At 37.9% G+C, this 26,186-nt stretch overlaps 1 protein-coding gene across 2 annotated transcripts in view; it reads left to right on the top strand.

Annotated features, from left to right (window-relative positions):
- Window positions 1-26,186, top strand: part of LOC146490097 (uncharacterized) — a 112,818-nt gene that overhangs the window by 40,507 nt on the left and 46,125 nt on the right. Inside the window, exon 4 of one of the 2 annotated variants that reach the window (XM_085127984.1) lies at window positions 12,517-12,917. The exons of the other annotated variant lie outside the window; for it this stretch is intronic. Within the exon in view, the coding sequence (XP_084984110.1) occupies window positions 12,517-12,741 (225 nt within the window). The 3' untranslated portion in view covers window positions 12,742-12,917. Of the gene's footprint in view, window positions 1-12,516; window positions 12,918-26,186 lie in introns of those variants that run through there. 2 annotated transcript variants of the gene reach the window in all.

Genomic DNA, 26,186 nt, shown 5'->3' with positions numbered 1-26,186 from the left:
TTACTTAGGTCGATTTCAAAGATTCAAAGGCTGACCAAAAACAAACATTCAAACAAATTAAACACCACTGGATAAACATCTCGGCGAGAGGATTAAAGCTAATTGTTGATTTGTTTTGCTGGACAGCGGACAACTGGTGTGTGGATCACTCTTCTATTATTCTTAAACACCGAACAGGCTTCTATCAGGTGTCATTTACACAGAAATAATTACTTTCAGATGAGCACGAGTCATAATTTTTAAGTTAACGGTTTTTAGGTGAATTTTGAAGAAGGCGGTATCTTTGAATATAATTCGTGATACGTAGCTGTAGAGAATCTGCCGGAATCATTTTTAACATACCAACCAGGAGATCTTTTAGTAAAGACATTTCGTGTACGTGCGTAGTTAACATAAGAGCCGAATTGACCTATTCAGTTGAGGTTCCTGAGGACAAGTGATGAACTAAATGGATTTAAAAGTCATCTTTGCAGTAACTAAAGCTAGATAGCTTAACTGTTAAAAGAATCAAGGCTTGCAAATTACGTTGGTTATATTGGGAATTTTCGAGTTATTGGTGTGTTGCCGTACTTAAGGTTTTGCCAGGTGAAAAAAAAAATAAAAAAAAAAAAATCCGCTGACCTATAAAAAGAAAAAAAATTAAGGGTGGGAGGTCTTCGTAAAAAAACCTGTCGAGCTTCTTAAAGAATTAGGAGATGCTTTCCGTTATCACAATAATTAGAACATGAGAGGTCTATATAAGGATAGGATTTATCTCCTACAAATATATCTTTGGTGATTATCAGGGCTCAACATGCTTATATCTCAAGATATAACAAAAGGGGAAAATATAGAACCTTCCTAGAGTATCTCTTATGAACGATAACTTACTCATTTAATAAGTTAAGACCAGCGTAACTAGGAGACTCCTAAGTTTACTTGTCGTATGACAGTTATTGATTCGCAAGCTGAGCTTCGTTTTGTGCGTCATACTCTTATGAATAATTATTTACAAACACACACAAAATTAAAAAAAAAAAAAAAAAAAAACACGAATGAAGTTCAGTTTATTTCGTTCGAATTGTTCATCGCGTGATCAGTGGCAAAAACAATAAACGAAAGATTTGTTTTCATTCCACTGGATAAGCACCTAGGCGAGAAAATTAAAGCAAAAGTTGTTTTGATTTTCCTAGGACAGCGGACTACAAGTCTGTGGATCACTCCTCTCAGTATTCCTAATCACCGTAAAGGAGTCTGTCAGCTGTCATTCACACGGAAATCAGTACCTTAAGAGTGAGCACAAGTCAGGATTTTTTAGTTACCGGTTTTCAGATGTATTTTGAGGAAGGCGATATCTTCTGACAATACTGTTCGTACAATCATTCATGTCACGTAGCTACAGGTAATCTGAATCATTTTAAACATACCGACCCGGCGACCTTTATAAAAGCATTTCGTGTGCGTACCTATTTAACATTAGAGCCGTGCTATTCATTTGAGGTTCCTGAGGACAAGTGGATGAACTAAATGGATTTAAAACACATCTCCCCAGTAAGTAAAGCTGAAAAACTTAACTGTTAGATTTTACCGACGGAATCAAGGCTTATAGTTTGGGTTGGTTACTGGGAATTTACGATCTTTTGGTGTTTTGCAGGACCTATTAGGTTTTGCCGGGTGAAAAATATCTGCTTTCACCTTCTAAGAAACGAGAAAAATTAAGTAAAGGCAGATCTTAGACTAGAAGGTCTTCTTAAAAGAACCTGATAAGAGCTTTGTTGAAAATTTAGGAGGTGGTTACTGTCAGTACAATAACTAGAACATGAGAGGTCTATATACGAATAGCATTTATCTCCTAGAATTATAAATTGGGTGATTATCAAGGCTTAACATGCTTATATCTCAAGATATAACCGAACTTTTGTTATTTCTCGAGGAGGAAGATTTAGAACCTTTCTAGGGTATCTCCTAAGTTTTATTCATGAAAAATACCTTAAACATTTAATAAGTTTAGACAAGCGTAAGTAAAGGAGTGTCCTAAGTTTATTTGTTGCGTGGCAGTTATCGATCCGTAAACGTAAGGGAGTCTATAGCATATACATTCCAAAGGAAAATAAACACCTGGATAACCTTTTCATTGGATAACTTAAGCCTGGATTGGACCACTAACACGCGTTGAAGTATACAATATCCCTGCCTCTTACACAGTCGTTTTTAGTGGACTTGCATTACCTCCTCCCCAGAGAAGGAGGTAATACTTCAACTTCACTTGACAAAAAATAATAAAAAAAAGTACAAATGGTCGCTTCCTGCAAATAGAATTGGCCGTGAGCCGAGGAGGGCAGCAACAGAACTAGAGAGAAGGTTGTCATAACGGCTTCTCAAATTTGAACCAAATAAAAGAAAATAAAATGAAAGGTAGCCATTAAGATATTAACATAAACATGTAGAAAAGTAAGAAAGGTATAGATCGCTTATACAATACAAGGATAGACATTACAGAGCAAATGCAAGAACAGAGTCGGTGGCGCAATTTTAGCATAGATATAATAAAATAGTAACAAAATTAGCATTTGGAAATGTTGACGTATTAGTTTCTGAATAATAATGATAGGCGAATCAATGTAAACATCCTGAAACCAGAAAATTAAGAGAGAAAGATATTGTGGGTTACTATTTTAAGCGCCTACGGGGGATCTCAAGTGTAGTATTATTCAGAGAATTCCATAGATTTAGTCCTAATCTATTGACAGAATCCCGCATTTCGTTTGTTTTGGATGGTTTAACATAGTAATTACCAGCAGAAGAAAACCGCCCCGTGTTAAGCGAGTGAACTTAATTTGAAGCGCGGTAGAGATTTTTAAGGTTTGAAGGAACAGCCGGTCATGGGCAACATCAAGCATAAAGATCGAAACCGTCTCGAAATAAAGCACTGCACATTAATTGGCAAGTAATTAGAAGGAAAGAACGAAGGAAGAGTGTGATCTCTGTTAGGAAAATAATGCATCAAACGAAGGGGGCGCTTCTGCAAGAGTAGGATTTTACGCAAATTTAATTTTGCAGCCTGTCCTCAGGCGATTATGGCGTATGACAAGTACGGGGCAACCAGAGATCGATAAATAGTTAGTAAAGTACTCAGAGGGATAAAATGTCTCAGTCTCGTAATGATACCAATAGATTAGCGACATAATCAATGTGATATTTCCAAGTAAGGTTCTTATCAATCAATGTCCCCAAATATTTCAGGTAATCTTGTTGTTCCAGGTGAGCTACGCTTGTGGTATTGGAGTCAAATAAACTGATGTGCACTTGATAATTAACCCTTTCTTTGGTGGGGATGGAAGATAACATAGTTTGATTTCTAGGTGATTAATCCGCTTAATTTATTATCATGAAGCCAATCACTGACCTTTATCAGTTCCGTGTTAACAACTGTCTCTAGGGATTTTAGTACGAGTCCCCTGATACGAGTTTTAATACGAGTACCCTAAAACGACTGCGTGGGAGGCTAGCAATAACCTGACCCTGGAATATCTTTTTTTTTTTGTTGTTTTTTGACCTCCCTTAATTATCAGCGACCAGTTAGTCGCAAACTGGTAAGAACCTCCCGGGAAGTTTGATTTTAGATAAGACATGAAGACATTATCTCAGCAATAACTACTAGTTTTGAAGGTTAATTTAACTAGTTTGCTCTACGTTTGACCTTTCACAATTGTTTTCTTTTATTATTAATTATCACTGATAGTTTGCACTTGTAGTTTTCAAACCAGCTCGCGATCGTAGGACTGTTTCTTGTTTAAAAAAAGAAAAAAAAACTGCTACATTGTAAAATTCTCTTCTTTTTAAAAGGAGGTCCCCGTTCTGCTAGCCACTATAAGTACCTACGTCACCCTCCCACATCACTCTGTAGCTCTTGCTTATTGGACAGGCGTGTCATCCGCTGACTGTCTAGGCATCTTTTCCTGCGGGTTTTATTTTAAAGGCACGAGACTTTGCTACAAAGGCTTCCCGTTTCCTTCCCTTGCTGAGAGTTTATGGCAGGCAATTGCGGAAAGGGCTCAGCTGCTCGAAAGCCGATTAGCGCTAATCGGAGATTTAAAGATAATCGAGGTTTTCATTTCGCTCGATGAAATGTATTTTAAAGCTGATATTATTAAGCCAAAGGTAAAGAAAAGACTAAGTAAAAACTGATTGCCAAAAGTCTTTTGGAAAAATACTTATTGATAAGTAATTAAACTCAAATCAAACTTCACGTTAACCCACGATTAACTAAATTGAATAGCTGGGCCCAGCAGAACACTGAACATACGCCATAAAGTACTTTCATTATTTTCAGATTTTCAGATACTAGTTTATAGGTTATAATTAGCGCGCACTTGAAAAACAAAGACAACTTCAACAACATGCAAAAAGAAAACAACACAAAACCAATATAAAACAAAATTGAGGAATTTTATTCTCGTCGGATTCTCTGACCCCTTGAAATAAACGAGAAAGTGTCCAGAAGCATCATAATCTTAATGTCCCGAGAAATTTTTTTTTGCTAATCAAACAATTTTCGGAAGTTTACAGAGTTTATTTAGCCCTCATGCTTGAGTGAAATTTATTTCCTGTTTTCTCCGTAATTGGAATGTGATTTTTCTCTGACGATTTCGGCTGGACGCCACAAATTTTGTGAAGGAACCCCTTGGGCTCTTGGCATCCTGATTTGCTTCAGTATCTGATCAAAGAACGCTGAACAAAGAAAGATCTTGCAGTAGAAAGCAGTGACTGTCAGTGGGAGAAACAAAGCCTTCTCTACTTCCTTTTGCGGTCTAGTGGTTGTTTCCAATTGCTGTGCGAAAAAGATGAAACCCCCCCCCCCCCGGGGGGGGGGGGGGTACTCCAAAAAAAATTGGGTAGGGGTGTGCGGCCCGCTTCCCAAAACCCTTACCCTATTTATGACTAAAATCTGCGATTTTCCCTTCCCTATTTATGACTAAAATCTGCGATTTTTCCTACCCTATTTATGACCTGAAGTAGCTTCTTCTAAAAAAAATCGAACCCAGGACTAGAGTGCAAAAATCTATACCCTATTTATTATCAAAATGGCGGCAAAATGGCTAAAAGCGATACCCTATTTATGACCAAAACAGCCGAAAAACCATACCCTTTGGCGCGGCACATACCTATATAGCCCATATAAGGGAGTACCCCCCCCCCCCCCCCTCCCAGGAAAACTCCAAGCCGGGCCCAAAGCTAACGTCCTACATCTCAGGCGCAGTGGCTAGTCAAAACAGGCATTTTTTTAAGGCAATATCTGGTTTGGATAATTTTTAGGAGCATTGCATTAAAAGGAAAGAAAAATCTAAATAAAGAAAAGAGGTTACTAACTCATTTCGTTGCTGATTTCGCCCTACAACATAACTCTGTTATCTCGCAATGGTTGGAAAAGACTCATGTGGGTAAAACAATTTGATGTATACTGTATCATATCTTGATTGCTTATTTGTTGTTGTTGTTGTTGTTGTTTATTCGGTGACTGATCCCTTAAATTCGCCCTGTTGTCTTTCTGGCGGAATCATAATGAATTTAAGAGCAGAAGACTGAAGTTTTTCTGCACTTTTTGCAATGAACTACTCGAATGTGAGCTCTTAATAACGAAAAACAATATTCGCGTCCCTTTCCTGGCCTCGTTGTTAGAGTTTGGACTAAATCAGGGCTGATAATTCTCAGTTTCATGGTTTACGTTTTAAATCCGACAGATGAAAAGCTGCATATCCATTGTCCCGGGATTTGTCGAACGTAATTGATTAAGAGGTGGAAGGTTTCATGTAGGAGCTCAACACATGAAAAGTTCCGTATACCTAGCCCTATTCCCTATCCCTATTCAAATGAACTGGGAACTTCATTCGTTCTTTTTTAAATAGAAGGACAATTTGGCTTAAGCACCGACGCGACTGCAACTTTACCGTAAATATAGCAGATATTGAGTAAACGGATGAGGCGGACACTTTTTTGTCACTAGAAAATAAGTACATTAGTGCATCATGATATGCTTCATCCATTTTCGGTCGTTAAGCTGATAAGCCGACATGAGGTCATCAACAATCGGAAGCTGGATTGCGGTGTGCAGAAAACAGGTGAGATAGTGTATTTCTCAACTGAGTGCGGTTTACAATCGGCAGTACATGTTCGTTGATTAAGGTACCACACTCTCGTGTTTCAATTAATCCTTGGGTGGTAGACTTTCAAAGAAATTCACTTTGACCACACTTCTTCGAGTCTCGTGACAGTCCGAGTGACGTTAGTATTCGGTTCCATAGTTTCTAAGGAAGCCAGAATACCGGAAATCAATTCAAGAAAGTGTTTGAAGTGGCTTGGCGTTAAAACTACCGTCAGTTGCCCTTTTAACTTTGCCATGCTGCTGTTTCCGATTGCTGGGCCAAAGCAAATAATAAATTTTGGTCAGGAGGAAAGTTGTTTGTTATCGATTAGCTTCAGATGTGTTAAAAATCCTTGATCGTGCTATTAGGTCAAGTAACTGACTGCGCCGTCCGGCATGATATGTGTAGACTGTCATGGAAATACTACCGTTTGTTTCCGGGGTTTCCGGTCACTATAAACTGGCAAAATTCAAAGATATAACTTTTAATCATTCTACAGCAGAACATGTGAAAAACTTGTTATCTACTGTAAAACTTGCATGCGTAAAAAGCCCCCCCCCCCCCCCCACCCTAAATAGTGTGATAGCAAATAAACTGTTAAAATTGAAACGAAAAATATCGCCATATTTTTCATTTGACTCTGCAATTTGCGATTATGACTATTCAGAGCGCGAAAACTGGAGACGTGCCACGTATCTTCAGAAATCCCTCATCAGGCGGGCGAGAGTGCATAACAGACCGTAGGATTTTGCTTCCAGTGAAAGTTCTATAACGTTCTGTAAACTTTCTTAGAGCGCGGTTTAGATAGCTAGGCTAGCGCTGAGTTGCTGGCGGGATCAGCTGGGCGAAGGCAAGTCTGGGCTGTGAGTTGCCAGCACGAGCAGCGAAGCCGGGAGAGGCAAATTGAGCCTCTTATACTGTTAGGTCGGTTCTGCCGAAAATGTAAATTGCTTTGGGAAAATAGGTACCGCCAGCTACGGAGATTAGATTTTAGGAGAAAGTTTGTGCTTGTAAGAGTTCGACTCACAGATTCAGCGTTACGGTATTGAGTACTGATTGCTGTAATGTACAGTTGAACTCGAATTTGGGTGATGGAGAAGCGTTTCCAAGAATATCAAGAAGTCAATCCAGGATCGATAAATTGGCTGTTTTGAATGTCAACTCCTTGCGAATTCTACCGAATTCTACCTGAATTCATGAATCATTCATGGCGAGCAATCGAAAGCATTTAAAATGTTTATTTTCTTATTAATTAAGAGTCGAGTAATGTTAACACCTCTCTCCAACCATTGAGTCTCGGGTCAGTAATTCTAGTTTATTTACCTTTTCTCTTGCCAATAGCCGCAAAGTTATCAGCTTGTTAGTTTAAACGGTCCTTTAGCTGTTGACATAGCATGTCTACTGGTGGCATGTTGAAAGATAGTCGCTATTCTCTGCCACGCACGTAACTGAAATTGAAAATCGCTGCAAAGGTTGTGAACAAGCCCATTAACTTACAAAAATACCTTGCAGTAGCATCCTGGGTGATAACCTTAAAGGAGCTGCGAAGTAATCTGAGCCGAGGGCTTCATGTAGCGGAAATGAATATCCGTCAAAAAGGGATGTATTTAGCATTAGAACCGCAGTGATCTTCCCAGCCGACGTGGGAAACAAGAAGGCAGACTAAATGCATGCACAGGTTAATTTTTCGGTAAGTGAACATGACTTAAGTTTGCAAGGAAGCTTGTCACGGGCATGGGGATATTTCCGAAAACCCTTTTTTAATTATCTCCCTTGCAAGAAAGGTTTTCTGGCTCCACTGGGCGTGAACTTGCGCTAGTTGTAGTAATTTTTGTTAACTACACCTCACTCGCATGCGGTGTGCGTTAGATAAATTATCCTGGGGAACATCACGAGTGAAAAACTCCACCGAAGCACACTGGACCACTCACCAAATTGAACCGAAAAAAGACCTCTTTGATAAGTTTCGTAATTCTTTTATCAAATTTTATTTATTTATTTATTTATTTTTTTTATTTTTCCGGTTCAATTTGGCGAGCGGCGGAAAACAAATTTGAACAATGCTCGTACTCGTAACAAGAGGGAAAACGCTTTGCTCGCCGATTCTCGCAAATGCTTGCACCGGAAGACCATCTAATAATGTTCGTATTTGAAATGCTTTTTCAGTTCTAGTTAAGTTTATTGCATGAAAGCTGTCCAGTGTTTAGAAGACTTCTCTACTAAGTCCGCGGAGTAGGTTCACTATCATTTCGAAATTGTTCTTTACTTATTTGCAAATGCTCGGCAAAGACCACTTGGTGTTATTTGGAAAAAAAAAAGGACTACAGCACTGAGACAGTCTAGTGAAGAGTTCAACAGTTTCTGAAGCAATTTCTTCAGTATGTTCGACCGTCTTGATTGAAACACGCGCCTTAATCACGCGAAGCGTTGGAATTGTGTCAGATGCAACTGACGGGTTCAAGGCTCAGGCAGATAACTACAACCTTATTACCCCCCTTCAAGTTCAAGTTTTTCACAGCTCTATTCATGTACTCGTATTTTCGTGATAGCTTACTAATGTTCTACAAAGACTATTTCACAACCAATGATAAAATTCATACCGCGTACAATACACGATCAGCATCAAATCAGTACACATTACTTACAAACGGACAAATTATGGAGCAGTCGTATGGAACACTGCTTACCGGCTGTTCTAAAGGATCAAAATCATATAGAATTTTTAAAAAAAATCAATGAAATTGTATATTAGATCAGAAATAGTGATAAGTTATAAGCTTGGACAATCTTGTTAATTCGATGATAAGAATTCCATTCTTTCCTCGACGCCCACTACTGTGTAACAACTAATGACGGGGGATCTTTACAAAAGCTCAACAAGCTTCCTTAATTAAGATCTCCTTGCCTCTTAAAATAAATGAGTTTTGTTAAAACCTGATAATACATGATGTAAAGGATGCAAGGTAAAATAAATTATATATTACATATAAACACAAGTTTGTCGTCTTCACCGACGAAACCGGCAAAAGCGAGAACAACAACCACAATGATAAGTTCAACAGGCTCTGAAAAATTTCTTCAGAAGTTACCAAAGAATTAAAAATATATAAGGGTTTGACTGCCTTGATTGGAAAATGTGTTTTAAAAGCGTTTGAATCTTGTCAGCTGCAACTGACGGATTCTCTCGCCGAATGATGACAGCCTTACCCCCACTAGAGTTCGAATGCCATTTCTTTTGACAGCAGTATTAAAAAAAATGACGAAGAAATATTTCTGGAGATAAACAGCTTTTACGTTGCCTATCTCGCTGGCAGGCGATTAGCTCACATGATTACGGAACAGCGGCTATTACAGGCGACAGAAGCAACCTTTTCCAAGGAGCTCTTGTAATAAATTCATTCATTACAGTTCGTCAGAAGTCTTTTTCTCTTACACTTCTTAGAATGAAAGAGGTCAGCCCTTCCTACCCATTTTGCCTCCCTCCAACCTCCCTTTAGGAAGGCCTCATGCTAAGGTTACCCGATGGGCAACTTTTTCGAAAAAAAAAAACAAACAAATAAATAAACAAATTAAAGCTTTCCGAACACGGCACGAAATGCCGAGAGGAAACAATTCTAACAAAATTTCGCATGACATTTTTTTCTTTGACACATAAGACTAGTGCGCCCGTTTGTTATTAGCAAATGCATTTGTCGGTTAAAATTCGGACACGAGTAACAAAGATAGTCACTGAAACTTGTCACAGGAAATTTGCTCGAGCGGTCCATACATTCACGGTCTACTCAGGCTGCGAACGCAGACGTATTTCCGGCTGTCTGGTTTTGTTGAATCACTTTACAACTGTCACTGAATCTGAACGGATTCTGCACTTAACAAGTACACGTCCAACCGGAGGTGAATAGGGACCTTAAGATTAAGGGTTTCCTTTAAAAGCCGCAACCGTCGACCGACAGCAGTTTACCGTTCGGAGTTCGCCGTATGAACATAATTCGGGTTTAAGATTAAGGGTTACTTTTTACCCATACGCATCATGGCTTACTCTTAGGAAAACAAGATGGCGGCTGCGAGGAGGATAGTATTAAGATAGCTGTTGTTGTTTTAAATTTAATTCTTGTAATCTCGTAACTGAATCAAAAAATTCTCTCATTCATCGACACAACTCTTTAAAGACAGTAAGTTTGACGTTTAAACGTGGCTTTATAGTTTTAAAACCAGCGAAAAACTCTGCCGTCATTCATTTACCTCTAGACAGTGTCCTTGACGTTAAAACCTAAACCTCAAATGGGACGGCAGGATCGGAGTCACGTAATTTTTGGAGTTTTGTGGTTTGCGGGAAACTAAGAAAAGCCTCAATGTAATTGACCTGAAGTTTCACAAGCGCCGTTGTATCTTTCTATTCTCAGGCTGTGGTCATGTTTTTGTTGACGGCCTGTTTAGAGGTAAACCCTAAACCTCAGCCCTCATATTATCTTAGCTCCGCCTTCAGAGAAGAGGGTTTAGATTGCGCAAATGGAACTGCCCTTGGAGTACTTTGTACAGATTCTTCTGGAGAGCGCCAATGTACGTTAAAATGGGAAAGATTCACCAACACTGGTAAGTACACGCACATGACTGGTTAGTCCGACAAACTTGTGTGCTCGAAGTTGAGGACGGTGCCTCCTTAAAGAGATATTTTTGTACAGTTTATGACTATGCGGGAAAAGTAGATCTTACGAGGGTAATTGAGATCCAAAAAGGAAATTGCCAGCCAATCACAGAGCGCAGTTAAGTAAAACCAAAGAACCGGACTCAGCCTCTGAATTGAAAGCCACTCTAGTACGCACGTTATGTATAGTACCCCGTCCTGAGTAAATCTCACAAGGATGAAACGATTCGGAGAATATAATTGTCCAACCTTCGTTTTCAAACGATTATCGTATAATAGAAGCCTTGAAAGACTTGTGACTATGCGGAAGAAGTAGATCTTATATACGAGGGTTATTCAGAATTCCAAAAAGGAAATGGCTAGCCAATCACAGATCGCAGTTAAGTAAAACCAAAGCAAACTCCGTCCCTTAATTGAAAACTCCTCTTACTGCGCACGTAATGTACAGTACCCCGTCCTGCGATTATCTTACAAGGATAAACGATTCGGAAAATATAATTGCCCAACCTCCGTCTCCAAACGATTATGGTGTAATAGAAGTCTTGAAAGATGTTTTTTTATTACAATTAAATACTATTTCATTAAGGATTTCAGATAATGAATTTCAAAGGAAGGCGGGGATCAAAGTGTATTCAATATACTGACCCACGCAGCGGAATTAAGTACGCACTGAAAGCAGCAAAAGAAAACCAAGATTGGAAACTTGTGTTTGAGGTGAGTCTTTCCTTTCTACTTTACCGTTAAGTTCTAAAAAAACAAAAACAAAACAAAAAATCTGACGTTTTTTTAGCCTGGGTCCAGATTGACCGGGCCCTCCAAATTTAAGGGGTCTCTTAAGGAATGTTTTTTAACAATAGTCCATAGTCATTCTAGCAAAAGACCATTATTAAGGAACAATACGTTGAAAACATCTTAAATTAGGAAGGGGAGGGCTTCGCGCATTTGGCCCTTGGGCCCCGTGCATGGCTTTAAGGTCGAAAGTGACGGTAAACTTCGAGCCTTGGTTAAGCTAATGTCAATGTCACAGAGGACAGTGTGAGCTCATTCAGTGTTCAACTTTTTTGGTTATTCAAAACAAATCAGGTAAGATTTGCATGATCTGGTTACTTTTGAAAAGTTTGGGGCATATTGGCTGTCACTACGAGTCACCACTGACAGCTAATGTGAAATGCAGGAATCTGCACCACTTGGTTGCATCTGATTTCACAAATTGAGCGCTCATTTTTGGCTAATTCATGGATCAGTGATACAAACCTCTTCCAGACCCTATTGGGAACTTTTGGCCAAACGTTCTCGTAAAATATAAAACACAAAGGACGGTGTTTCATCAGATTTCCAGACATGGAGAAGTGGGTGGAAAAAAAAGTTTTAACCAACTTTTCGGTGCTTGGAAAAAAAGAGTCGTTGGAGTGTGTGATATATCTTCTCAAAAAATAAAATAATTCTTGGGGATCGAAATTTAAAGTAAGCGGAGCTCACCAATTTTATGATAGTTAAGATCACATTTCCAAACTTCCTTCATGGTAGTAATTAATAAGTTCGAGTGGATTAAATATTGCCAGTTAAAATACCCTCAGTTATCGAATTCACGGTAACATATCGTCTTATATATCACTTGACTGTGAAATTTCTATTTGTTTGATGGTTGACTAGTTAACACTTCGGTCACTAGAAGAGTACCTAGAAGAGCACTGATTTGTTCTACCGTTTCCTAAGTACGTTTAATAACATTTCCACTTGCATTCACAGCAACACCAATGCAGAAATACAAGTGACCAGGCTTTTGTGTTCATGCAGAAGCTTGTCAGGGACGACAAGAAACGACGATTCGTATACAAGCCCACTCTTGTTAACGAAACGATGTGTATTGGAGTAACCCGTTGCAATGAGAAATTATCTCTTATAGAGACAGATGATATTCACTCAGAAAGATCTTGTAGATTTAGAAGGTTGAAATCAAGGCAAGACACTTAAGGATTTTATCAGCCTGATTGGTTTGAATTCCCTTTCTATCTATTTTCTTAGAATAGTTGTGTTGTTCTTTCCTGTTAATGTACTTTACCACAACCAGGTCTTATCTCTGATTGGGACCATCTGGCCGCGTAAACATGTTTACAGCAAACTATAAAATAAAGCACTGCGTGATTTGAGTGATATTCGCAGCAAAGATGAAGAATAGAGTAGAATTAATGAAGAGTTGACATAGGGAAGGACCAGTTCCTTAAAGAATAAAGAAAAGCTAAAAAGAATCTTGGTGCCTCTTCTCTGCTTAGCCAAGCGATTTTTACACTATTTCTCAAATAATACTGCACTTAGCTTAGTCCACCTTTTAATTAGTTTTCTTTTAGCTGCGCGGTGTCTACTCGAATAGGCCTTATCGCGGTTTTCGACGCCATTTTGACGAGTAGGCAAACAGGTTTGAAATAACAGTCAGTTTGTATGGAAATCCGATGTCAAATAATTTTCATAAAACATCGCTTCTGAAAAATTCATGAATTCGAAACTTTTGGCACTAGGAAAAGGATTTTAAGAAAACAATTGGAGGATGTAGCTGTGCCAGAAAGCGTCCAGTCGTGTTTTGAAATTTCCATACATTTTTCTGTATAGCGAGTCAGCCGTGAACTGCTACTAAAAATAGTTCGCGGGAAAAAATACAGACACATGTACTCATGTTCAATTCAATCATGGCTTTGTACAATGAACTCTTGAATCCAATTTTACCGTTTTTTGCTTTCCTTTTTGCCATAAAACTGTCATAAATATCCTTTCGATCGGCCCCCACGTTCGTTCGCCATGATGTTTTTTTACTTCACAAACTGCAATCACCAGCTCCCGGGCGCAACTTCCGCGCAAACAGTAATCTGGCCCGCGGTAAATATTTTGTGTAACGCAATTGTAACGCAATATAAACTCAGCGGGTCTACGATCGAATTGAACTCGAATTGAACTCTTCTGGACCCTGTCTTTTTTGAGAGGCTTCTTTTATTTGTTCCACCGATGTGGCCGGCTCTTCCTTGTCCAGTAAATCTGTGGAATCTGCTGGTAAATTGGCTTAAAATGTTTAAAATGAATGATTACTTTTCGGAATACAACTTGCCCAACAGAACAAAATTTAATTTAATATAGTCTGCATTTTACCCCTGGTCTGCAGTGTTCAGTCTGCATTTTACCCCGAGTCTGCATTTTACCCCCAGTCTGCAGTCTGCAGTCTGCAGTCTGCATTTTACACTGACCGATTAACAAATTAATAAATTGCGTCAGTTTTTTCATGCGTCTGTCCTGTTACGCCGAGCGGATCCGCAGACTGGTTTGACAACGTTATAACAATAGACGCTGGAAAAACTGACGTCAATTTGTTTTTTTGCTATAAGAAGAAGCCAAAAGGGACAAAATGAAGTTAAAACGCGGATTAAAAATGCGAGAAACTTACATTTCAAAATCTGACGCGACCAAAATTATAAACTTGTCTCGCTCTCTTATTGGTTAATGGAAAAAGGGGAGACTTTCTATTAGCTTAAAAGTGACAGATTGACGTTTGGATTTCTTCAAAATCCCCGTTCTCGTTCGTTACGTCAGGATCAACATCGCATAAATTATATATTCATGTGTCTGTCTGCTTATTTGACAATGAAAATTACCCAATGAGCGCGTGAGAATTTCTGCAGTTATTGTAAAATGTTGTCTGGAGGTTAAGTCTTGGTCAGAAACACGTTATTAATGTAGTTAGTCATTAATATTTTGAAATCAGGGCCCAGTTGTTTAAAGCCCGATTTAGGTAATCCTGGATAAACAGCAACTTTGGTTCGAGTTTTAAAATTACACAACAATTCTTGGTTTTCACATGACGTCATAAAAAAACTGAAATTCATAACTAGACACAATTTTGGGTTTTTATTTTCATCACATGTAAGAAAAGTCTAAATTTTCACCGGCTTGCTTGTTTTCAGCAGGATAGCATTCCTTGTTTTTAAAATAGAGCAGTTTGAATTTTAGATTTTTGCGCCATGCGTGACAGAAGGATTACTGCTATAAACATGTCACTTACATGAAAACATCGATTCGCCTCGTGTTTTTTTAGGTCTGATCAGCTAACATGTAATAGAAGCGTTAACGTCAATATGTGAAAGTTCAGCAGAGAGAAGAAAGGCTTTGAAATAGCCAAGGTAAACTCCAGATGTTTTAGGTGGTTTCCGGCCGCCATGTTGGTGCCCATCAGACATGGCGTCCCATACTAAACTCTGTAATTTTCCGTGGTACATTTTCTCGAATAACTCGATTAGGAGATATCGCACAGCCCTGTGGCTTTCACACGTTGTTTATGTATCACTCTTCTACAACATATCAATTTCTTGACTTTATCTATTGAATTGTTGAGGAATTTAATTTTTTCACTTGCGTGACGATGTGTGAGAATAAAACCACTTATAAAGATTTTTCAAAAAGAGTTTTGTCCCACAGTTTTGACGGTGACTTTTCTTTACCACTACCTTAAAATTAGAGTTTAAAAACAAAAACAATTTAACGACCGAGCAGGATACTTCGGTTAACTGTAATCGTGGATTAACTTTAATCGGCTTTCGAACAACCGGGCCCTGAAGTACTTCCAAACCGAAGTTAGATGTGATGTCAGTTTGGACAATAATTAAGTTGAAAAGCCGGACCATAAAGTGAATATATTTGGGAACATAGAAACTGGTTAAAACGATTCTTTGAGAGCCAACTAGTCCAGAAGGGATGAATAGTTGAGATAGTGATATTTTAAACACCTGAAAACCGTTTGACGGCTAATAATAACTGGGTTTTTTTACGGTTGATGGTTACAGTTGGCTAAATTTTAGGCTGTTTGACGGCTGACAGTTAACCCCATTGAGACCCTCCTTTTACACAGTATTACTGTGAAATGTACATTTATCTATTTGTGCGAGCTACAGCAACAAGACACATTAATGACATAAAATAAGTACAAATTAAACCAGATTTTATTTCTTTGAAACAAATCTTAATTCCAAATTTTTTACCTCTAGATACGGGACGGGGCAGGGACGTTAGCTTAAATTTACATCTAAAGTACTAAGTTTGTATACCGCCTTTTCATTTATCGAGTCTGACATGTCAAATGTGCTGACTTCTGAATAGCACAGCCCGTACGTCAATGTTACTTTTTAAAAATAAAACACGTTAAAGTCAAGTTTTGATTTACAATAATCAATATATTACAGTCGAACCTGTATATAACGGCCACCCTCGGGACTTGAGGAACTGGCCGCTTAATACAGGTGGCCGCTTAATACAGGATCACTAAAAATACTCACTGGGCGTTGTCTAATGTCAATTTTAATGGTGTATCATACAAAAACATTTTATAGAAGGAAACAATAGGACAATCAACATTCTTTCAAGAGATCAATACTTTAAACAAAGTTCAGTGCCAACTTGTAACTTAATGGTATAATATACGTAACATTGTGTAAAAAAAAAAAAAAAGCACTGTGCAACAAATTGTCCTCTACTTTTGTACAGTGTACAGTACTGTATTTCTAACTCACTCACTTACGTGACTTGCAGTTCACAACAAAATACTCATTCCGTCATTTCATAGTTGTTACGATCGAAGTGGAGTTATAACGGTAATGTTGCTAATTAAAAGTAACAATATAGAGCTCTTTCATAATGGCAGGCATAATTAGTATTTTTTTATGTGCATGCAAATAAGCCTTCTTGACCTCGCTTTTGAGTGAAAATTCTTTTGTTCTTACACATGCTATCAAGGCCAGGAAGGCTAATTTAAATGCATACAAAAGAATAACAATTAAGCCCTCTATTTATGAAAGAGGTCTATATAATAAAATTCTTCAAGTTAAAATAGAAATAGGGTAAGAATTACAGCGACTTAAACAAGTGGGACACGTGCGTTTGGCGCCTCGGAATTTGAAACTTTTGTTTGTAGAGCAAGTCGTTGACTGTCGGCACTGCCAACGACAATTCCTGTTATCCATGGTACTGTGCATATGGCTTAGTTTCTATTCACGGTGAAGGTAAAAGGCGGAAAGAGTTTGCGGAATGGTATGTTGAATGGCTTGCGGAATGGCATAATTATGCGAAATACGATTTACGCGGGAAATAAATTAACTGAAAAGCGCGTCATGATTTCGCGCCAATTTAATAAGAGCAGCAGCTTTTTTGATGCTGCGGACTCTTGCTAAATATTAACAGCAATTCGAGGATTTGATCGTCTGATTGTTGATTTGGAAGAAGTGAGGGTAAAGAAAGCGATGAAAACTGTTTATAGTTTTCGCATTCAAGGAACTATGAGTAAACCCGTAGTAAATTAAATTTCATGTTCACTTTACTCCATGCGACTTCGGTTGACAAAAATAACGTGGCAGCGTGAAGTCTTCTCAGGAAGAAGATTGATCCTTTACCGAGGGCAAATAATAAACCTTTTTTTCTTTTTTTTTTTTTTAACCCTCGGTAAAAGATCAATTCTCATACCCTGTATGCTCGATGATTCATTTATCATGAGCGGGAAAATGAACAACAATTTGACCAAAATGCATTTGTGATAAGAATAGTTTCACAACCTTTCAAACAACCAGAGTCGATAATTAGACACCATACTTGTCATCTGCTTTTTTTGCTCTAGGGCTTTTTCGCTTTTAAATCTTATTTTAGGTTGGGACGTCTGGCACTGAAAGACCTTAATTAAAGACGGATTTTTAGTTCGATAACGCGTAACTGAACTATAGCCACCTGAATCGCCGTATTAAATAGCTAGGTAACTAGCTCAGCAGCTCAACAGTGACTTGCGTACTCGTCGCTCGACGAAAATGTAAGGTGAGAAAAAGTAGAACATATTTTTCCCATGAGTTGTACAAATTGTAACCGTCAAAGAGTCTGATAAAATGACCGAGTTTAAATTTAAAATTTCTCACATAATAGTTTTGGCCTTGGACTGATGTTATTTCTCCAGTCTGGTGTTGCTTTTTGTCTAGGCTACTCGCTGCCACGTGCTTTTTGTCAACTAGAAATTTAATTTATTCTTAGTTCCGTGAATGCGAAACTTCATCGATTTCTTCACTGTCACTTCCTAACCAGCGATCAGACATGTTCTATCCCAGGCGTATATTTTCTAATCCTCGATCTGTTGTTTGGTTGTTTAATAGTCCGCAACATCGAAAAAACTGCTGCTCTTATAAAATTGGCGCGAAAACAGGATGCGCTCTTCAGTTAATTTATTCCCCGCGTAAATCGTCTTTCGCATAATTATGCCATTCCGCAAGCCATTCCACATACCATTCCGCAAACTCTTTCCGCCTTTTACCCTCACCGCTCTATTCAAGGCCGGCCGCTTAATACAGGTAAAAATAACAAAGAAAGACAAACATGGGACTGCTACAGGGTGGCCGCGGCCGCTTAATAGAGGTGGCCGCCTAATACAGGTAACAAATACAGCGTTTGTATGCGAGAAAAATCGGGACTTTAAAAACTGGCCGCTTAATAGAGGGTGGCCGCTTAATACAGGGCCGTTATATACAAGTTCGACTGTATTCCATAAGTACAAAGAAACTCAGTTCGTCAAAACAATCCACGCTTAAGTTTTGATGTTTTGAGTTTCGCATAATACTAACAGTATTCTCGAATAAAACCATGTTTAAAGCCAGTGTAGTTGAAAGCCTGAACTTTTGCAAAACACTTTTGTTGCTATGAATTTCCAAATGTAATGCATCCTAAAACTGAAGCGATTGACAATCACATAAATCTATCACTTTACTCACAGCAGTTACCAATAACACGCGACCTGCCGCCTTCAAAAGAGTAGGATAGAGTTGCTTTTCCGTGGACGTCAATCAAAGAAAAGCTGTTGAAATATTTTGAACTCTGATAAAATTCCAAGGTAACCCGGCTAACTTAGGCCGCGGCTTAAGACAATCAGTGGACCTCCAAATCTGTTTATAAGCGGTTTGTTTTACGTAGATAAATAGTTTTGAATGTCTGAGATGCAAGCCTTCTTGTTACCGTCAGCAGCAGACAATGTTTAGATATGACTGTGGGCAAAATTGAAAATGGCTTAGAACCTGGTTTTGTTAAACACCGTCTAAACTGTCTTTTAAAAACTGACCCTAAGAATTTTACCTTACTGAGATAAGGTAAACTTAATTTAAATTGATTTCCGAGCCAGATCAAGGGAAAATAAAAGGTATTTTGAATTAAAAATATTTCACTTTCACTCCATGTGATAATTCGCTCACTTGCACGCATCGCTGATTTTACAAAATAAACGTGTAGCGATTTAAAATGTTTTATAACAAAAATACAGCTTCACCAAAAAGACTTCTATTATAGTATTTTCTTAATTCAGTGTCAGTACAAGAATCTTCAAACTTGCAAGCTTTCAAACATGCACACGTGACATCACCTGTCACTCGTGTATAAAAGGCTGTTTCGCTGGCTTACAACCTTAAATGCCAGGAGTAACGCCTAATTCAAGATTTTTATCTTCCATAAATTAGCTGAATCACCGTTTCCTTTTGCAGGTAAGTTGTTAGTTCTTTTTTATTTTATTTTTTTTATTATTCTGAGCTTGATTGATTCTTTGGATATTTTGCTTACGATTTGGTGTATTAAATCAGAAACTGGTTGTTATTGCTGGTATCATTCTAGCACCACACGTTACCGCGTTCTTTAAATATTGGTCACTGAATCAGGTTCTAAATTCAAAGAGCTCAGAGTGCATTTTTAGAGCCAAAGGGCAAAATGTCTTTGAAACTTTGAATTAATGCGCTATTTTTTTTTCTTGTAACCAGTTTGTGTAACCAGCTGTTTTCTCTTGTTTGTGGTTAATACGTTACTCCAGTCGGCCGTCATGTTGAACTAGCGTAACAAAAAATATTCCTCCATGCAGATTGAGAAGAAGGTCTTTCTTGACGTTTAACCCAGGCCGCGCAGTCTTTCCAATTGTATCGATTGTATCGAACCAAGGAGATCTTTCCAGTCTTGCTTCTTTTAACTATGGTACCGTTCCTCCTCAGTGATATTAATATGTGATACATCTCGGACTCAGCTGACGAGTTATTGGACAGGTAGACCCGCTTAGATGTACCTTGCGAGCAGAGGCCCTTCGATCTTCCTAGACTTATCTAGGAAGATCGAAGGGCATTGCTCGCTTGGTAGATTAGATGTAAAGAGGAACTTTCTCTCCAATGGATATCGGTTGCATGACGGCTGTAAAAGAACTTCTATGTACTGTAAACCAAAGTTTCGCATTTTCTTATTTTGAAACCGGTTGTGGATAGACTATTTCCGGTATATTAAAATGCTAGCTTGGCTACGAGGTTCAGGGAATAAAACAAAAGAAATTAATTATTCATCTCTGAACCTCAAAACAACACACTTTATTAAAACAGACAGTTACAAGCTGGTTATATACCTACCTGCAAATAGCTGAAACTAGTCGAAGCGGGTAGGTATGTCTATACGTACTAAACTTAATACAAATAAATTTGGTATTTACAAATTGACTAAAATAAAAATTAAATAAGTAGTAAACAAACAAGTGACGCAAAAGGGATTCGCTAGCTGATAGAAATTAAAGGATTGTTACAAAGTTACAAGCTTTTTCATTATTTCAAGAATTAAAGAAGGTGTAAGGTAAGCATTTTCTTTTTTTAAAATGTTGATTAGTATTTCATGTATTTGTTTTTTGAATAATATTCTGTTGTCAGACTTTCTAATATTATCCGATAAAGAATTCCATAGCCGTGCACCAAATCGAGAAAATGAATTCTTTAGTTGATCAAGGCGTGGAGACATGATTCTATGAAATTTCTTTTTGTTTTGCTTTTGTTTTATTCCCCCAAGCCTCGTAGCTAAGCTAGAACTTTAATATACCGGAAATGGTCTATTAAAATAAGTATAACGTATGTTTTTTTTTTTTTGGTTAGCTCAAATTGGTAATTGAATCAATGAATAAGTTTTGCCTGCGTTTGAGTAATCACCCTGTAAATCAAGGGAACGCCATCATTATTTGTTCACATTTCTGCTTTCTTACGCTCCCTAGTTCTTGCAAACTAGAATAGATTGGGAAAAAATGATATTCTTTAACTTAATACTTGGCTCAGTAAGAAATTGCGAAAGGAAACTCTTCAAAATTAATTCTTCGTTAGTTTCAAACTATTCAGCTCAGTCTAATTACTCTTTTGTCGTCACACCGGCCGCCCCGCCAGCCGGCTAATCATGATTCATCCCACGCAGGGTGGATACGGGAAGTTTGTTATATAAACTTGAATCGACAACGGCGCCATTACAGAATAGAATATGGTTGTTGTATACCCCCTATACAGTCGGGCGTGCATTCGTTCTTCCTTCTTTGTTTTTGTTGTTGTTGTTGATGTTGTTCTTTTATAGTAGCACTCAGAAAATTATAGAACAATCAGAAATCGGATGTTCGTTATTAATCTACAAATCGTACCCCTTTTACAGGGTTTCTTTTAAGTCTGTAAATTATGATTAGTATTTCATATTCAAATACACTAGCAATAAATATCTAACAAATTAACAAAATAAAAATTTTCTATGATTAAATTTTGGAGCTATAAAAAGTTTGTAAAATTCCGTTTGACAGCAGTTTTATAAACTGACCAGATTTTACAGATTAGTAGATATTTGACTGGCAATCACTGACGCTGGTGCAAGGCTGGAATGCCTTACGTTCGATATTAGATATCAGTTACAAGCAGAGTTTTGAACAGCTTGGCTAGTTTACATACCGTACATACTTTATTGTTACCTCTTCAACGGGCTTTTCAGGAATAATTATTTAAATACTAAAGTTACTAATAACTACACAATCAAAATTAATCAAATTTAAGAAAACATTCACAACATTCAGTCTAAACTGTATAATCGAGAAAAATACCAAAAATAAATAAAATTTAGGAAGTATTTACACAATTGTCCAAAAGCTTATTCTTTAAGATACGTATAGTTTCTGTATGTTTGCATGTAGCGGACGTGTTAGACCGCAAGGTTCAGCAATACACAAGTCTACACGATTACAAGAGCGTAAAATGAATTAATGTTCGCGTTTAATTATCAAAAATGTGCTTAACATGATTTATTTCAACAAGTTCAGAGCCATACACGAAGAGACTAATTTACTAAATATGGCAGTCATTAGATGTCAAGTGGGAACCTACGATGTCTCCCAAGTCCTTCACTGATGTAACAGGCTTGATGGTTTCACCCAGAAAAGTCAGCTTCAGGTTTGTCATCCTTTGAAGCAATTGACGGGTGTTCCGGATTAAAAAAAAAAAAAAAAAAAACCCGGGAAGTTGAACTTGAGCCAACATCGCAGTCGTGGTATCGATTAAGATCCGTGGGATATCCTCTGATGCAGACTTCTCATATTAGTTGTCTCTCGCGAAATTAACACGTCACGCTCATGTAAATGTTACATGTAAATGTTACAATGTTACGCATGTGCTGCATTTAACTTGTTTCCTTTATGAAATCCGTAAACGTGTTGTGTGGTTTATGTTTTGTGCATATATTCACCAGATATGCACGCAACTATCACTTGTAAAACAAATCCCCGATTCCTGCGTAAGCACTAGTTTAGCCTTTTAATGATACTTCAGAAAACCGGATGGCGGATTGACGGCATTTATTTGAGGAAATCTAAGAACAAAATCAATCCACTCAGAGTTTTACAGGTGTTGGCTCTAGGTAAATAGTTTTTCCTTTCCGGTTTATGCCTGGTCAGTTGGCGGCATAAGGGCGCATTCTTCGAGACTCGTGATTCCGGAATAGGCCAAATACACGGAATGCACGGTGTTCATGTTCTTTCACGGCCTATTCTGGTTTTCGAAATTAACAGAATTGTATGCTGAAAACTGATAGCGGAATGAACGGAATACAGTCCGCTCAAAATAAGGGGAATTGTATTCCGTTTGGGAAGCTTTTCGTTTGAATGGGAAGACCTGGAATTGTATTCTTTTGGTAACTGATGTTCTGTGTATTCTGTCATAACTGAACCCGAATAAAAATAGCCAGAATTGTTCCATTGGTACATGTATGCACCCAAGTCAGTTTTGGCAGAGAAAGCGAATTGCTGGAAGGCTGCTACAAAACAAAAGGCTAATAAGAGAATGTCTGGTGTTAAATACTAATTTTACTAGCTTTAATATAACGCTTGTAAATATCAATGTGGGAGGAAAAACAGGGAATATTGTATTAAGTAGCTGGCACTACACGATCTTTGTGAGTAGAGCTTGGGAGAATTCACTCGGTGAGGAGACCAGAGATCTGACGCAGTGGTGAGAGCACTCTTCTCCCACCAATGTGACCTGGGTTTAATTCATGGATTCGCATTCTTATGTGGGATGAACTTGTTCAGGTTGATTCTTCTCCTTGCTCCAACAAACATAACTAGTACTGTAGGTGCTTCCGCTCAACATTTTGATGTGTAACTGGGCATGGCTTTGCTCTTCGTATCAGTTAGTAAACATGGGTTTAGTTTTTTAAGGAATTGTACTGATAAAATAAAATAAATCAACCACTTTATTTAAGGACGGTGCCTATTAACACCAAAGCATTTTTGCAAGGTTTATGACTATGCGGAAAAAGCAGATCTTAGTATGGAAATCCAAAATGAACATTTGGGGTTACTACGCATTTTTTAGCCGGAGATAATTAAGCAACAATATTCTAAAAAAATTAAAATGCAAGGCAATATATGGTATCTTTTTTTTTTTTTAAATTGAAGATTTATTACCTCTGAAAAATGCATGGTTAACCCCAATTTCCTTTTTGGATACTAAAAGCACTTGCTAAGTTCTGCTTTCCCCGAATAGATTTAAACCGCACAAAAATATTCACCACACGTGGGAAACGCGAATATCACGAGATGCGCATAACGTATGCGCAGTAAAAATGGTAGTAGCTCAGAGCACTATTGGGGACACTTTCCTGATCGAATTGGAATTCAGAAGTATTGGTTTTTGTGGAGAGGGGAAAACCGGAGTACAGGGGAAAAACCTCTCGGAGAAAGGACGAGAACCAACAACAAACCAAGATGTTTTGACCGCTTTTCGAAAGAGAGAAAGAGACGTGTTCTTTCCTATGTGTCCGCGAGAAATGTGTAAATTTTATACCCGAAAAGCTGTGCATGCCTTTATTAACTGTAACAAAAATTAAAGAAGAATGTAGATAGGCTCATTAGGTTACGCGCTTCCCAGGAAAGTGTTGGGTCTTATCGTTCACAGTTTATGTCTTTTACGTAATAACGTTTTTTCAATCGAGTGTATACATTAGATATGATAAAATGATGAAAACGTACGGACATCAATGATATAGGCAAGACTTGAAAACGGGTCGGAGAAATAACGTATTTGTCATAAAATCTGACTACGAAATTACGTCACATGAAAATGAACAATTCATCACTTTTAAAGAACGTCGTGACAAGGGTATTAAAAAGTAAAGAACTGAGTCTGTAGTCCGTCATACTTTTCAGTGAAAGTACTGATTTAATGTTTATTTTAAAATTTAACATATTTAGTATATCAATCAAATCTCTTTTGATGGTACTATTCAGGAATAGATTAAAGCTCATCCCGACGGTATGAACATCCTTTCGGTTTTTTATCACTTATATTTCTTTTAAAAGTTAAGGTTCAAAATAACCAAACAAACAAAAAAATTAATAAAATACCGGATAAGCAACTAGGAGGGTAAGAGAATTAATCAAAGAAAGCTTGTTAACCTGGAGATAGCGAGCCACGTACTGCTCTGTGTATCACGTTCTTGATCCTAGTTTTTAAACTGAATGCATCTGTCAACAAGCTGCATTTACACAAAAATATGCACTTCAGTGTGAGCATTCTTTTCTAAACAAGGGTTGTAGATGTGATGAAGAAGGTGGAATCCTGCGACAATAACTTGTTGTCAGTAGATTTCTGGGTGGGGAACTTTGCGGAGGTAATATGAACCCGTTTTAACTGATACCACCCGACCTTTGTAAACTGAGATTTCATGTATGTGCCTATTTAACACAAGAGCCGAATTGGTCTATTCAGTTGATCGAGGATCCTGAGAACAAGTGGACGAACTAAATGGATTTAAAACACATCTCTGCAGTAAGTAAAGCTAGACAGCTTACCTGTTAGATTTTAAAGAATCAAGCTTACAATTTGGGTTGGTTATATTGGGAGTTATGATTTTTTTGGTGTTTCGCAGGACCTATTAAGGTTTTGCAGGGTGAAAAAAATATTTTGTTTCACAAATTAAAGCAGGCACGTCTTAGACTAGGAAGTCTTCGTAAAAAGCTTGCTAAGAGCTTTCTTAAAAATTTTGGAGGTGCTTACAGTTAGGACAATAATTAGAGCATGGGAGGTCTATATATGGGATTTATCTCCTTCAATTATTTCTTTGGTGATTCTCAAGACCAAGACATAATAGAAAGAGGAAAATTTAGAACCTTCCTATAGGGTATATCCTAACTTCTGATTCATGAACGATACCTTATAACAAGCCGAACTGAAGAGTCTCCCAAGCTCACTTGTCGTCAGTTACTTGGCAGTTGTCGATCGATTCGCAAAGCTTAGCCAATCTGGGATTGTTTTGTAATAATTTATAAATATCATCAATGAAGATTTTATTTCGATCGAATTGTTCATCGCGATCATTGGCAAAATCGATAACTAACGAAGGATTTGTTTTTGTTTAAGCTGCGCCGCGATATTCCTTCTATAAATTTGATTCATTAATTGACTTGTTTTCAAACTTCGCTTCGAATGACTGGAAAAAGACATTTTGTCCTTGGCAAGTAGAGTAGCAACTGCATAAGTTACGTACGTAACTGCGATGGTCGTTCACTAATTCAAACAATACTTAGGATACATATTGGTGAATCTAGCCACAGGCTTTTATATGGAAATTTTTACAGGCTGTCCTCACTTTTTGCACTGAAATGTTTTTCATTCTTTGCAATGTACCAGTAGAAACACAATCTTGAGAGAGGCATCAGTATTCCTTGGGATGTGTTTATTTTTATTAGGATCGAAGGCAAACTCGCAGAACATTTCATGCTATGCAATATATCTCTTCGTTTTTATTTCCCTTTTTAAAGTCCTTTGCGCCAGCCAACGGGGCCGATTAAGTGAGTCAGTTATGCATACTCTTTGATCGCCTACGTGATTTAGGTAAGTGCAAGTACATAACTCAATTGTTATGTATATACATATCAATAAGGAAACAATCTGCCTATCACTTGCGTTCAAATGATGGAATTCTACTAGACTTCCCTCGTTGGAAAATGTTGCGATTATTTGGTGATAGTGTTTTGCCGCCTCGGCTCCCGCGCTGTGGAATGCTTTACCTCTTGCGATACGGAAATCTAGATCACTGCAGCATTTTAAATC

Source organism: Pavona decussata, unplaced genomic scaffold, assembly GCF_977016875.1.
Source record: "Pavona decussata unplaced genomic scaffold, jaPavDecu1.1 SCAFFOLD_1, whole genome shotgun sequence".
NCBI lineage: Eukaryota > Metazoa > Cnidaria > Anthozoa > Scleractinia > Agariciidae > Pavona > Pavona decussata.
This window is presented reverse-complemented; position numbering and strand designations above follow the sequence as displayed.